At 49.5% G+C, this 14,271-nt stretch overlaps 2 protein-coding genes across 2 annotated transcripts in view; one reads left to right on the plus strand and one right to left on the minus strand.

The window, feature by feature from the left end:
• The window catches only part of LOC122364461 (protein Star-like), a 43,619-nt gene that overhangs the window by 18,714 nt on the left and 10,634 nt on the right, over positions 1–14,271 (minus strand). The window lies entirely within an intron of this gene.
• LOC122364467 (dihydrolipoyllysine-residue acetyltransferase component of pyruvate dehydrogenase complex, mitochondrial-like) lies at positions 722–3,736 on the plus strand. The gene is made up of 2 exons (XM_043334844.1): positions 722–976; positions 3,170–3,736. The coding sequence occupies exons 1-2, from the start codon at positions 929–931 to the stop codon at positions 3,500–3,502; spliced, it is 381 nt and encodes a 126-aa protein (XP_043190779.1). The 5' UTR covers positions 722–928; the 3' UTR covers positions 3,503–3,736.

Raw genomic sequence — 14,271 nt, forward strand, 5'->3', positions numbered from 1 at the left:
GTCATCGGTTGGACCTAGGTCAATGAAATTCGGTCACAAGCTAGTTCCCCGGTGGGGCGCTATCAGACACCGTTTGAACTTTGAAAATCGGTCGGTAACTTTCCGAAATCTTGAGGGGAGGGAGACGAAACGCCCATCCCCCTCCCCCTACACTACAAGTGCAGTGGCAGGGTCCACCGATAACCCCACAGGGCGCGGGTAAAAAGCAAACCACCCCGGCCTTAATGGAAGATAAAAACACTTAGTCACCATGGCGTGTCTCTGGGAGATTTCAAGCCACGGCTCCCATCCGCCCCAGGGCGGGACGCAAGGGGAGATTAGTAAAGGACACAAACACGGAACCAGAGGTCACAGCCCACAGGACGTCGGAACAGAGGTCACCGACACCAATAGGACATCGCAGACGGGTCGAGGGGAGACTGGAGAGTCATGACCCCACCCTGCTGTTTAGCGACAGTTAACGAGATCCAGCAATTACCAGCAGTGCGACGGGGATCGGTCAGATCTGCTCTGAATCAGCTGCCGCCCTCCGGAGGGGAGGGAGGGTTCCCACATCAGTGGGTGACCCAGCAGAGCGCAATGCACCCCGGTTACACCGGGCAGTAGTGACTCACAATCGGTGCCATTGTCACAGCGCTGCGAGCAATACACGATCAGCGGGGATAAGCGACGGTGACATGCCATTGGAGTTAGCTGTGGGGCATACCGCTCCCCCATGTAGTTCCGCAGTGTGGATTCCACGCCAGTTTGGAGGGGTCGGATATGGCGGGGCGACTCCCTTCACACCCTGCCAGGGCGACAGTCAAATCAGCAGCGCGCAGTCGGCCACGGACAGGAGACCAGTACGGACATCCACTGCCCAGCCAGCATCACCACAGCTCTGCAAATCGACCTGGGACCTGACCTCAGACAGATCCGACACGACGACATGAGGCCGACGACCGCCGTCCTTCTGTCGATGGCCTTCGCAGTGCAGGTAGGGTAGTCAACAAATATTGATTGAAAATGGGATAAAAATGCACTTACGTTTGCTGAGCGGTTCCTTCCTTCACCTAAATAATCGAGCATTTGTTTTGTCTGTTTTCGTAACACTTTTAGTGAAAAAATTGGAAGTTGATTTTTTCAAATGAAAAATGTTGACCTGTGGTAAAATCTGGCGACTTATGAACCCGTGTCCCGCTGAAGGGGAGGATGTTTTAATGCTTTTGCATGTCTATAGGTCTCTCTAGGACTCTAAAGGCTGAAACAAACTCTTTCCGCAGTCAGGAAATCGCATGCGAGAGCCTATTCAAATACATGGAAGCACGCTCGCACCAATCGCACGCACCTTCCGGATGCGATTGATGCGGGAAGCATTATAATGTATTTGAATAGGCTCTCGCATGCGATTTCCTGAATGCGGAAAGAGTCTGTTTCAGCCTTAACAAAGTTTTGACTGGTTTTGACCAGTTTTGACAACAAACTTTAGATAGGCATTACCAGAGCGATGAAAACATCTTACATGTGTTCATCTCCAAGATACGAATCGACTGACATGCAGCATGGCATTTCCTTTGACCTTTACCTAAGATTGGATTGTGAAGTTGACCTTTTCAGGTCAACCATAGACCTCCGTAAACGGTGCCGGTAAAATCGACTTTATATAATGTTGGCGTCGTCAAAAGATATTGCAGAAAACGTGTTCCGCAAAACGTTTAATTTTATTTTCATTTTTTTTGCCTTCTGGAGGCCCACCCGTTGGCACTACTATAGGTACGTCAAATCTGAGAAAATTACTCAGAAAGAGCTATCGAATGCGCTTCCCGCGGCGATGTAGCCCTATTCGTTACCCAGTAACGTGTCGATTGGTGAACAATAATCGAAATTGGGAAAATTTGTTCGTGATAATTTTTCTTTTGGTGACCTCCAGTGACCTCAGCGATGACCTGATTGAAAAATGACCCGAATGATTCTGAAAGATCTTATAGCGAGCTACCTATTGTTTTCCCCGCGGCTCTCTAGCTTTCTCACTTTTCGAGATAACCTCGTGTAACCTACTACGCCCCGGGGCGTATTAGGCCCCCATCATGGCAAAGTTGGTTGAGACCCCCACCCGGGCGCTAATTAAATAACCAAATGAGATTTGATCATCAATCTGTTTACGTTTTTATCTAACATAACTGGCCGGCCGATTGCACGCGCTGGAGTCGAGTGCAGACAATGGCACTGGGCACTGGCAGCGCATCGGACCATCCAGATTCCATGTCATTCTACCTTTGAAGCGGAAGTCACATGTGCAATGCGCTGATGCGCAACACGAAATAACCGGGGATTATGTAATAAAGGAGGATTATGTAAAACGGGCGAACTGTTAGAAGCACGCATGACAAGGCCGCTGGCCGCAGTTTAGTCATGTGACCAAAACAGGTATTTCGATAGGGGAGCCGCAATGACACAATATTCATTATATAATAATCACATTGTGTCGATCCACGCTAATAAATGCACACACCTACGTTGACGGCTACATTGCAGGCAGCCCAAATTACACAAGGGGATCCAATCACTGAATGATACTTAGCGACTGATCAGATGTTCACAATCAGCTGGCAGCGTTCATACGGTGAAAAGCATAACTATCACCAATGGCAGCAGCCCTCGCGCCCCTGGACGACACGAATTTCTACGCACTGCTGGACGGAGCCATCGCTTCTCAGCCGAGCAGCGAAAAACGGCATAAGCTTTCGAGAAATCATCTCCAGAAACAGTACACGTAAAAATTAAATCTTAGAAGGCATCAATCATTTCTAGTTCTAGCAAGGGCTAATGAACAATGTAAACGCGAGATAGATATAAAAATTAACAATTATCCGGTATCCCCATTTTAGCTGACTTTTCACAAATTGCTTTTCTTTTACTTCTTTTGAGTCCCTAAATGAGAATGCACAGTAGCAGCGATGTCTTCTCGTTGCAGTGTGTAAAACTAGAGATCCAGCAGATCCCACGCTGATTGATTTTAACGATTGGTTATAACACATGAATTCATTTCGGTCGATGTTCAAAGCAAAACGTACGTTGCAGATGTTAAATATTTGAATTGTTATTTGTTAGTAACATTTTCCATCGCATTCGTTTGGGTTTCATTGTCTAGCTATAATGGCCCAATGATCTCCGTCTGATGTCTCCACAGCTGCGCGGATGTCTGGGAGCAGCAGCCGGTCCCATCGAGATCGGCAACAACCCGTTCAACATCTCCAGCGACATGCTGGTCAACATCACGACGCCGGAGGATGTGGAGGTGTTCTTAAACTCCACCGTCGACGGAGGAGCCAAATCGCAGCAGCTTTTCTTTAACTTCTGGAGGAACTTCCTCAGGAATTTCCTCAGGCCGGGCTTCAGAGGTCCGGCCCCGGCCCCGGCCCCGACACCGGCTCCGTCCACTCCCACCACGGGCCCGACCACCCCCACCACGCCAGCTCCCACCACCACTACGCCTCCCACCACGCCCGTTACAGTGCCCTAAACAGCCGGCTGTGGTTCTGGGATCGATGGCCTGATGCGGGAGTAGGTTCCACCAATAAACTGGGGGAAGACAGCGCAGTTTCGGTGGAACAAATCCACGGTGAGCTGGTGTTTCGCGGATCTTTAAATGTCGCTTTCTCCAGTGGCACAATGCTTTTACTATTGCTTTTACATGAACCCCAGTGTTATCAATGCGTGATGATTACCATGAAAAGTTAATACACTATAACCTGATGCAGAGTAAATTTGGGTTGGCGGATGTCTGAATGATCGTGCGTAAAAAGATGGCTATCTGACCCAAACTGCACGATTGTCACATCTAGCCCAGCATTCACGTTCGGCATTATCTACGAAACATACAAACAAAAACAGAGCATGATCGCTTAGCTAAAATGTTCATTGTTCATCTTAGTGGGTTTAGGTAACCCTCGCCGGCCGAGGGGGGGGGGGGGCGGGTGCCGCCCCCCCATAAAGTTTTTTTCGCGATAGCTCCGAACACGCTGGCGAAAGAGAGCTGAAACTTGGCATACCTGACCTTTCAATCAAGCCGGATCTTTTGACACCAACCGCATTTTCGGGTCAGGTCAGGTCACTGACCTATGACGTCATAAGTGAACCTCTGCACGGTGTTCAGATGTCGCAACTTCGCAACGCCCCCACAGCCAGAGGAGATGTCACAGGGGAATGAAACTTGCAGGATCTAGTATCCATTACGAGTCTCACAACTTGCATATCTCGGATTTTTCCTAAAGGTCATATGAGGTCAGGTCATTTTCGTGACCTCACCATTATAAGTCAATGGGGAAAATAAAAACTGCTATTCTGGCACCGGGAGCGATCTCCAACTATCTCAAGCACACAGAATCGTGATTTGATGCACTCCCTGCAAGGTTAGACGCGTCACTTTTGCAATGTTGACCTTGCGTGACGTCATTTATGACGTCATCAAGGTCATATTAGTTTTTCGTCAATAACTCCAGATCAAATTGAGCTAGCGAGTCGGGAAAGCCACCAATGGACTCAGGAAGACCTGCCGAATAAAATGATATGCGACATGACCTCTTTCGACCAAGTTCGTGACATGGGGGCACTGACCTGACCTTGGCCTGAGGTCAACACCCTAAGTTGACCTGACCCAAACAAAAAGTATATCATTCGACGCGCCTGAGCGAGGCGAACACGATGCTGCCAAAATCGGCGCTCTGCGACCGTTTTTTGCGAAGTTATTCACCAAAAACTGAAACGTACCTTGGGGCACTTGACCTGACCTCAGAGGTCACCCGTTGACCAAACCTAGGACCTTAAAATCGGGTACCAATCTCTGCGTCTCGCAACGGCGCACACGCTCGTTTTTCCGCGACGCGCTAGCTCCACCAGGGGCGAAACGGCGAGGGGGGTCGTACCCGCCCCCCTCGGCCGGCGCGTATGTAGAAAACCAATAGGTCCGGCGAGGGTTAAGTTACGCTAGCTCCAACCACCTCCCCCTTGTTACGCTAATGACCTTGTAACGTAAAAAAACTTCCCTGTTCTCGCTTTTTATGAGGTATCATGTTCCGCACAACATTCTTTTACACTGAAACCGACCAAACTGCTCAATTGTAAGGCACAAATCCCACGATCTTCTGATGCATTGCGAGGCTAGGGTGTAGTCACATGATGGTGTTTACAGTTCTCCGGTACATTTGCGTACGAACTGATTTATTCGCCTGCGTCGATCACTAAATTTAAGTGATGTTTTTTTGTAACGTTACGATGTAGCCCCCCTCCCCCTACACTATCGTTACGCTCGGTCGAAATCCCCCTCCCCCTTATGCGTAACGTAATTTATGGATGACCACGATGCAGAAAACGGCTATCACATGCACAATACATTTTTCGCCTTTTAGTCCATTGTATAAAGACGTTCCCATGAATCGTTTCGTCGACTCGGATGGGCATTTGCCGACAGGCCACCAGCATCCTGAATGATGCATGTTGCCAAATGCCGTAAATAGGAAAGTACGTCACTTAATAGGATAAGGTCGAGTTTCCAGCCATTTTTACGGGTCGGATGACTTCCATTTACCAAGGCTTACTTTTTAGAACTTTATTGGTAGTGCTCTAATGGTTTATTTTAGGAAACAAAACACTCTCACACCATTCCGCGAATATAGTTAACAGCGCCAAAATTATTGGTAGGTCTTTGGTCATACCAGCTCAAACGAAACCAATGGCGTCGACCACACATATTTGCCATCGCAAGTTACCTACTGGATGGCGACTACCTCTCCCTTCCCTCCTCGCCCTCGCCCCGCCCCGCCGGCTACTGTCACGCGTCAGGCACCGTTCGGTGCGCTCAGCGACTCAAACTCCGCTCACCTGCGGCTGGGACAGGTGGCGCCCTCCCATCAGTGCACCGATACTTCCAAGAGGGACTAGACAGTAGACACTGGGTCTGTTCCAGTCGCACTTCCTAACACCGCTAAACTCATCCAAGATTGCTTCCCTATTCCAGTGGCAGCTCTAACCCCTACAAAGCCAAGGAGGGCCCTGCTCCAACCTCCCCTGTCTTGCTCTTGGAGGAGTTAACACGCGCACACGGTTCGTCGGAAGGTCATCTCAGGCTCAAAAGAAACGATATATACCATTCGAAAGCTGACGGTGAGCTGAATCCAAAAAATGTAATTTTTATCAAAATCGATCGATGGCCTTTTTTGAAAATCGCGTTTTTGTAAAAACTTTATATTTTTTTATTCAACGGGCTGTCCCGGACATTCTTGAAAACATAAACATGTATTTTTGAGTTCCAGTGAAAGCTGAACGCCAAAAGAACAATATTTAGCGAAGCAATATTTCCTAACATTAATATGCGTCTCCCACAGCCGACAATAAGGCGCAATCACACAGCTCAGTGTCACAATGGACCAAAGTCGGCCACACAGAAGCGTGAAATGACCCTTATCGACTCGCAGACCCGGCGCTCTCGGCACGCCTGACCGGCCACGGCAAGGAGGTTCGGCTGTCGTTCTACTAAACGGGCGTCATATTTGTTAGTTTAACGATTCAAGTCGGTACTTGAGTTATTCAGGATACAGGATACATGAGCAGGATATTCAGGATACATGAGCAGGATTCATTGCTCGGTCATCTTCACATCATGCATTAATTTGCATTTGTTCATGTCTACTTTGCTCAATTGAGCTTGGTATCATGCCCATATAAGGAAAATTGGCCGCGCTGAAATGTCAGAGGTTGCACCGGCCTCAGCTCGGGTGGAGTGGGGGTAGCGCCCGGTGGGGCAGGGTAACCTTTGACCGGTCGCACGGCCGAGCAGCTGTCACCAGTACAGCCTCTGACAGTGAAACCCCGCTCACTTCACCTGCGCGGGCACTGAGCGCAGCTGGATGGAACAAAACATGTATAACAAAAATGTAAATTAAAGCATGTTGTAAATCAAGCAGAACAATGAATTTTCCTCACAGGTATCCTGAATAACTTTAATAGCGATGTGGACAGTTAAACTGACAAATATGACATTTATTTAGTAGAACGAGAGCCGAACGTTCTTTCCGTGGCTGGTCAGGCGGGCCGAGAGCGCTGGGTCTGCGAGTCGATAAAGGTCATCTCACGCTTCTGTGTGGCCGACTTTGGTCCATCGTGACACTGAGCTGTGTGATTGCGCCTTATTGTCGGCTGTGGGAGAAGCATATTAATGTTAGGAAATATTGCTTCGCTAAATATTGTTCTTTTGGCGTTCAGCTTTCACTGGAACTCGAAAACACATGTTTATGTTTTCAAGAGTACCCGGGACAGCCCGTTGAATAAAAAATTATAAAGTTTTTACAAAAACGCAATTTTCAAAAAAGGCCATCGATCGATTTTGATAAAAATTACATTTTTGGATTCAGCTCACCGTCAGCTTTCGAATGGTATATACCGTTTCTTTTGAGCCTGAGATGACCTTCCGACGAACCGTGCGCAGTGGAAGGGTTGCGAGTACTACGCCCAGTGGAAGGGGGGGGGGGACGGATGGCGCCCCCCCCTAAGATCTCAGCTCCCAATGGAGCTAGGAGACGAAATTTGGAGGGTACGTGGGGGCCCTGGGGAACTCTGTTGTGTGTGAATTTCATGACCCTAGGTCAATATCTTCAAGGTCAAATGAGGTCAAATGTGGTCAAATCTGCCATATGAGCGACTTTTTTGCGTTTACACGCCGATAACTCAAAAAGTTACCGGCCGATTTCCTTTTTCTTTCACTATACGAAAGAACATACATTTGTGAGTATGTATGGTGAATTTCTAGTTAATCAAACAATAAATATGGCAGTTAGAAGCCTGCTAAGGGTAAGATGTCGCCGGCCGAAGCGGGATCGGCGGACGCGGGAAAAGCGGCAATCACAATTTTGTGTTTACACACTCATAACTCAAGTTTTTACCGGCCGATTTTCAAAATTCTTTGACCATATGATTGCCTGTACATTTCTTAGTCTTTTCGCCAAATTTGACGCGAATCGAATATAATCAGCGGTAAGGAGCGCGATGTAAAGACGGAACCTCCCGCCCCGGCACAGTCTACAATTCAGGCGGCGCGTAACGGCTAGCGCCGGCCGCCGCGCCGCCGCGCCGCCGCGGCGGCAGAATGTTTGACTTTACACCGCTATTACTAGAAAAGTTGCGAACCGATTTTCTTATTTTATGCACGAGAAGATCCGCAATTCAATTTTGGACAGGTAGCCCAAATTTCACAATAATATCATGTTTGCGGCGCGAGTTATTGGCTAAAAACAGGAGAGGTGGGCGAAATCCGCCCCCCCCCTTCCACTGCGCGTGTTAAGAAGTGTTAGGAAGTGCGACTGGAACAGGCCAACTATTGGGCATTGCGGGACAAAGTCTCCGTACACCCGTTCCGTCGCTTCCATCCTAAGCACAGTTACATCCTTTCCTCCGCGCCGCAATCGCCTGTTCCGGGCTGGACGGGCAACTTTATCACATATGGGATTGCCCGATAAGAGCACGCCCGTAGCCGGGTGCGGTGAGTGCTTAAGGAGGGGGAGGGGGGTGGTCGGCCTGTTCTAACAGGCGGACTCAGCCCCGGCGACAGTAGCGGCGGAACACCCTCAAGCAAGGGGGGGGGGCACTGCCGACTTTTGGTTCCATTCTTTGCATGCAACGCCCATAGGGCTAATGTTAAAATGCCAAAATCAAAGGGGGCACGGTGCCCCGGTGCCCTCCCCGTTCCGCCGCCTATGCCCGGCGACTCACCAGGGTGCTCGCCCGCAACAATGTCTCCCCCAAATTCCTATCATTCTTCCGGTCCTGAAACGGTCTCGTCAGACCGAAAGGACCTAACGCAACAAAACAAAAGTCTCCCTGCATGCTTAGCCAGTGAAGCGAAGTAGGAATGCCCAATAAACCCTCGCGTATTTATTAGACAGACGTTTTCGTCCACCAAGCTTCACCTCTATTCGCTTCTACATATTCGTTTCGCGCTCAGTGTCAGCTCAACTCACCAACACATCAAGGGACAACCATAGCATCACAGAGGCCGGTAATAAGATAAGGGTGAGCCTGTGATTTGAGTGTGCCTTAATGGGCGGACAGTACGTCCCCGCACGACAGCTCAGCGTGACAGTGACTGGCTCCTGGGCGCCCAGTTCGAGCCGCTGCAGTGCTCGCCATTCGCCCCGGTGGAGATGCTTTACGGTAAGTGATAGTGGTCGCGGCCTAATTCAGGCTTCGCTGAGAGACAGGTTGTGTTTGGCTCCGATGGCAGCTAAACTGAAGTGTACCCGGAGTTTCCCGGAGAGTCCCACGAACAGGCTACGTGTTCCGACCTAGGGATACGCCATACAAACAATAGATAAATATTTAAGTTCGATCAACTGCGAAAGGTGATCTTATCATTTGACATTTCAATCTTAGGTATAGCATCACATCGTTTTCATTGTTTTACTGTAATTCATTGCTAGTTAACACCTGACTCCGTCGAGAACTTGGCTTATCAGCAAGGCAAATCGCTCGAGAACAAGCTGATGGCATCGCCCCTATAGTCACACCCGCCAGGCACCGGTAGCAAGCCTTCACCTTGCGGCGTTCAAAACCCCCAGGCACTCAGCAGCTCATCAGGCACCAGTGCTACATATCGGTCGCGCCAATGCCTACCAATGCCTCCGCATGCAGACGGGTCACGGGCGTGAGAAAGATGGCATAAAATCTGACCGAAGATCACAAAAAGGGCTCTGGAATATTCACTATTGAATGTGAAGTGATTTGGCATCCATGTGTCAGAACCTTCAACATTTACATATTTAAACCAGACAAGTATGAATTATTTTCCTATGGTGGCGGCGGTGGCCAGCCAGAGGAGCACACAAGCTGCATTATGGGAGTTAAAAAATTTAAAAGCCAGCATACAAATCAGCATGAAGTGACCATTGGTGCTCACTCACTGAATATTTTGATTCCCTATCGCAAAGATGTCCTAGAGCAAAATTCTCATGAGAATGAGAAACACCACCACACCCATGTTACCGGTGTGGTGTCGGTGTAATGCCGTCTGTTGATGATCGTAATCGGAGCTCCAGACGGTCTAATGCCTTCATTCCACACCAGTGCGGTTGGTGTGGGATGACGCTCGTCCTGCCATGTTGGCCGTAATTGAAACCAGTTCTGCGCTGTCAGTGCCGTCCGTCAGTGCGTCCGCCACCTAGCGGCTGTAATAGGAGTCGCGCATGGAGCAGTGGAACTACCCAAGGCCCTAAAGAACTACCGGTGTCTTGGCCCGCAGCCGCCGCCGGACGATGAACAGACCGGCTCCCGCCTTTTTGTAATAAAATCCCGCTGTCGCTGTTTTGAGCGTCTTAGTAACTTTGGGATAACTGAGTTCGTGCCTGACCTTCGGACGGGTCGGACGTGTGCCGCGGGGCTCCGCCAGCCGATGGCACGGTCATAGCCAGGCGGCGGCGGTAACGGGTGGCCGGCCGGAGCAGTGTTGTGGCCGCGTGGCTGTATTGTGGTGCTGAGACGGCGCGACGTTGAATCTGGACTGTGTTGTGTCGTTTAAAAGGACTAAGGTGCAAACCAGCATGGCGTCAGACACGGCACCGTCGGATATGGACTCCATCTTCGGAGACGCCGAGGACATTGTTAAGACGCCAAAGACCGGTGGGAAGCGTAGACAAGCTACGAGCCCTCACCCGACCCAGACACCCCAGCAGGAGTCACGCAAGGCAAAGCGTACCAAACACAGCAACCAGGGATCAAGGGGAGGTGAGGCCGATGAGGTTCATTCGTGTCGACTAGACGGCGAGTCGCTCAGCGCCGTTAAAAAGATCGTGGACGAGGGAATCGCAAGGGCTGTACAGCTAATGGATGTAAAATACAAAGAGCTAGAAAAGCGGACGGAAATTCTGGAGGCCGAGTTATTCGAAAAGAGTCACCAGGTTGATGCGCTCCATGCCATAGTTGCGCAGAGTGATACTGTCATACAGGCGCTGGCTGAACAGCTGGAAGGCATTGAAGTCAGCCGAAGGAGCGATTCCGTCATTTTGAGATGCGAGGAATTCGGTGTTCGAATCCGAGATGAAAATATCAATGAACGCGCGGCGGAGATACTGAACAAGCGATTTCCGGATCTAAAAATTTCCGTTAATGACTTTCAAAAGGTGTACCGTCTGCAGAACGAAAAATCGGTCGTCTGCAAGTTCGTTCAAACGAAACTGCGCGATGAGCTGTTCGAAAGACGGTTTGAGCTGGCACGGGGCTCGGGAGGTCTGAGGGAGCTGACCCCTCTCTACATTAGTGAGTTTCTAACAGCTAAAAACTCGCAAATCTTCAACACGCTGCTAGAAGCCAAGCGAAACAAGCGGATTTATACGGTCTACACGAGGCGCGGACTTGTCCATTTCAAGGCAGACCGCGAATCAAGGGGCCGGCGGGTCGACGACTTGCATCAGTTGAAGGCAGTCATCGAGAGCATCAGATCGGGAGCCGGCGTGGCATCGGGGGACCGACCGCTGCACCTGGGTGCGCCCGGGGCCGCCGGGGCGGCCCGCCGCCGGGGCGGGGGTACGGTATATCTAAAAAGTATGTCCCCTGGTTTGGCTCTCCCACAGGAGGCGAATCGGTAACTTGGCTGAATCCCAGTTGCGGCATCCGGCCGCCAGGGTCGCTGGCGCGAGCGGCCTTGACCGCTCGCATGTCATTGGCAGTTCGGTCCCTCCCCATCTATACCGAGGTGGGGAGGGGAGAAGAGGGGAAGAGAGGGGAGGGAGCGGCATCCGCTCGGCACTTGGCGATACCTGGCTGACCCCGCGCTCCCTCGCTGACCTTTGTCACGCCCTCAGGCGAAGACCGACTTCCTGGCCTGTAGCGGCCCAGCGGAAAACCGAGCTCGCGGGGCGCGACTCCATTCGCCCAATCTTATAAATGGAATGCTGTCGTATTCACGGCATTAGATAATATTAATAGTGATACCAGCAGTGGATGTGGTAAAATACAGTCCAAAATAAACGAAAGCACTCGATTCGTGCATAATGCGCCCTCCCATTCAAATAAGCCCGCCCACTTCGATAGATGGTGTAGTTTCTTAGGGCGTAAAAGATGCAAAACACCACCGATTTTTTTTTTTTTTTTTAGCTCGGCCACTGGGACCGACAATATACAATTGACTGAAATGCATGAAAACCATTTTGCATTTAGGTAATAGCCGTTTTCTGCACCCAAACTTTAGCCAGTGACGCCCTGTCCATTCTAAAGCGTTTATAAGATTGGTCCCAGCACCCGATTTTATATGAGGAAGTCGTTTAAAAAGCATCTTATTTCTAACGAATTTATTATTATGGCCACTTTTACAGGACATCTATAGAGCTTTGACTTTTACATTTCTTCCTCGTTCAGGAGAAACGTTTTAACCCTCACCGGACCTTCAGGTTTTCTGAATACCGAGGGACGTTGGGGGTTGGAAGTGAGGAAACAACCCCCTTCGCCGATTCGCCCCTAATTGAGCTAGAGCCTCACGAAAGAAACGATCGTGTGCGTCGTTACGAAATGCAGCGATTGGTCTCCGATTTAAGGACCAGGGTCAGCCGATGACTTCGGAGGTCAGGTCAAGTGGCCCAAGGCACAGGTTCGGTTTTTGGTAAATAACTTCGCTAAAAATGATCGCAGATCCGCGATTTTAGCAGCATCGTGTTTGTCTAGCTCAGGCGTGTCGAATGGTATACTTTTTCTTCGGGTGAGAACAACTTAACCCTCGCCCGTATAGGGGGGGGGGTCGAACGGACCCCCCTCCCTCGGTTTTTCGCGAATAACTCGCGTAAAAAGCGGCCGATCGCGACGAAACTTTCGTTACCCTCGCTTTAATCAATTTTACACCCACCCTGAAATTGTCATGACCCTGACCTTAATGACCTTTGACCTGCGACCTACTTTTCGAGACCATGTTTGGCCGGAATCGCGATTCGGCGTATGTCGGCTCGCATTAGCGGCGCGTTTGCAGTCTTTTCGTGGTTTTAAGCGTTCAAACATGGGATATGATGTTGCTTCCATGCATTAGGGTGGGTGTCAAGGTCACCGGAAAGTCAGGTCAGGTCATTGACCTTTGATGACCTCGGTTCACTTTTCGAGTTTTACATGTTTCTAGGCCAGTTTTAGGAGCTGAATTCGAATTTAGCAGCCATATGAACATTTACGAAGTAGTTTTGGTGCCCTCGTAACATGTTGCGAAGCTGTCAGAGGCGGTTGCCACCTACTACGAATACCCTTACTGGTTGACCTGACCTGACCTGACCCGACCTGGCCTAAATGCATGAAGACATCATCCGTGATCAAAACTAACATGATATTCGTGATCAGCACCCGAAAACCCCATAGCAGCCACGCTTTACGACTTTCTAACAGGCCCGATTTTCCCGACTTTTGGGTCATTGACCTGACCTGGGAAGTCAACCGATGACCTAGGACCTTAAAATTGGGTATCATCGACTTCCTCTCGTCACGGCCAACACGCTCGTTTTTTCCGCGAAGCTCTAGCTCAATCAGGGGCGAAACGGCAAGGGAGGGTCCAACGGACCCCCCCCCCCCCCCTTATACGTTTGCGGCTGGAAAAACACCAATATGGGCGAGAGTTAAGGTGTTAACCTCGGGTCAAGGTCAGGTCACGAAGCTGGTCAAAGGAGGTCATATTGCATATCAATCGATTCGGCAGGTCTTTTCATGTCCATTAGTGGCTTTATCGACTCGGTAGCTTTAGTTGATCGGGAGTTATTGACGAAAAACTGATACCCTTGGTTACGTGATAAATGACGTCACGCAAGATCAACAAAGCAAAATTAAAGCATCAGACCTTGCAAGGAGCGCATGAAATCACGATTCCGTGTGCTTGAGAATTTGAGATAGTTGTATATCATTTCCGGACCAAACTAGCAATTTCCATATTCCCCCGACTTTTAATGGTGAGAGACTGACCTGATCTCAGGCGACCCATCAGAAAATCCGAGATATACATTTATACAAGTTGTGAGACTCTCGATCATACTATAAGATCCTGTAAGTATCATCTCCCTATGAAAGCTCTGCACTGAGGGTGTAGCGAAGTTGAACATTTTAGGAGTGTGCACACAGTCCTAAAATGTTGAGGACAGTTTAGGACAGTTTCACACAGTTCATTTTAGGACTGCTCATTTATGACGTCATAGATCAGTGACCTGACTTGACTTAAAAATGCGGTTGGCGTAAAAAAACTGACTTATCAAATCCCGACTAAAAAAAATCGACTTATAATCCGGTTAA

The sequence above is a fragment of the Amphibalanus amphitrite genome, unplaced genomic scaffold (genome assembly GCF_019059575.1).
Source record: "Amphibalanus amphitrite isolate SeventyFive unplaced genomic scaffold, NRLGWU_Aamphi_draft 000678F_arrow, whole genome shotgun sequence".
NCBI classification, from domain to species: domain Eukaryota; kingdom Metazoa; phylum Arthropoda; class Thecostraca; order Balanomorpha; family Balanidae; genus Amphibalanus; species Amphibalanus amphitrite.

What these genes read in the sequence shown, in the direction of transcription:
- LOC122364467 (XM_043334844.1), top strand. Translation starts at nt 929, where the DNA reads ATGAGGCCGACGACCGCCGTCCTTCTGTCGATGGCCTTCGCAGTGCAG. An exon ending in CGATGGCCTTCGCAGTGCAG is followed by an intron (nt 977 to 3,169) that starts GTAGGGTAGTCA and finishes ATGTCTCCACAG; the next exon opens with CTGCGCGGATGTCTGGGAGC.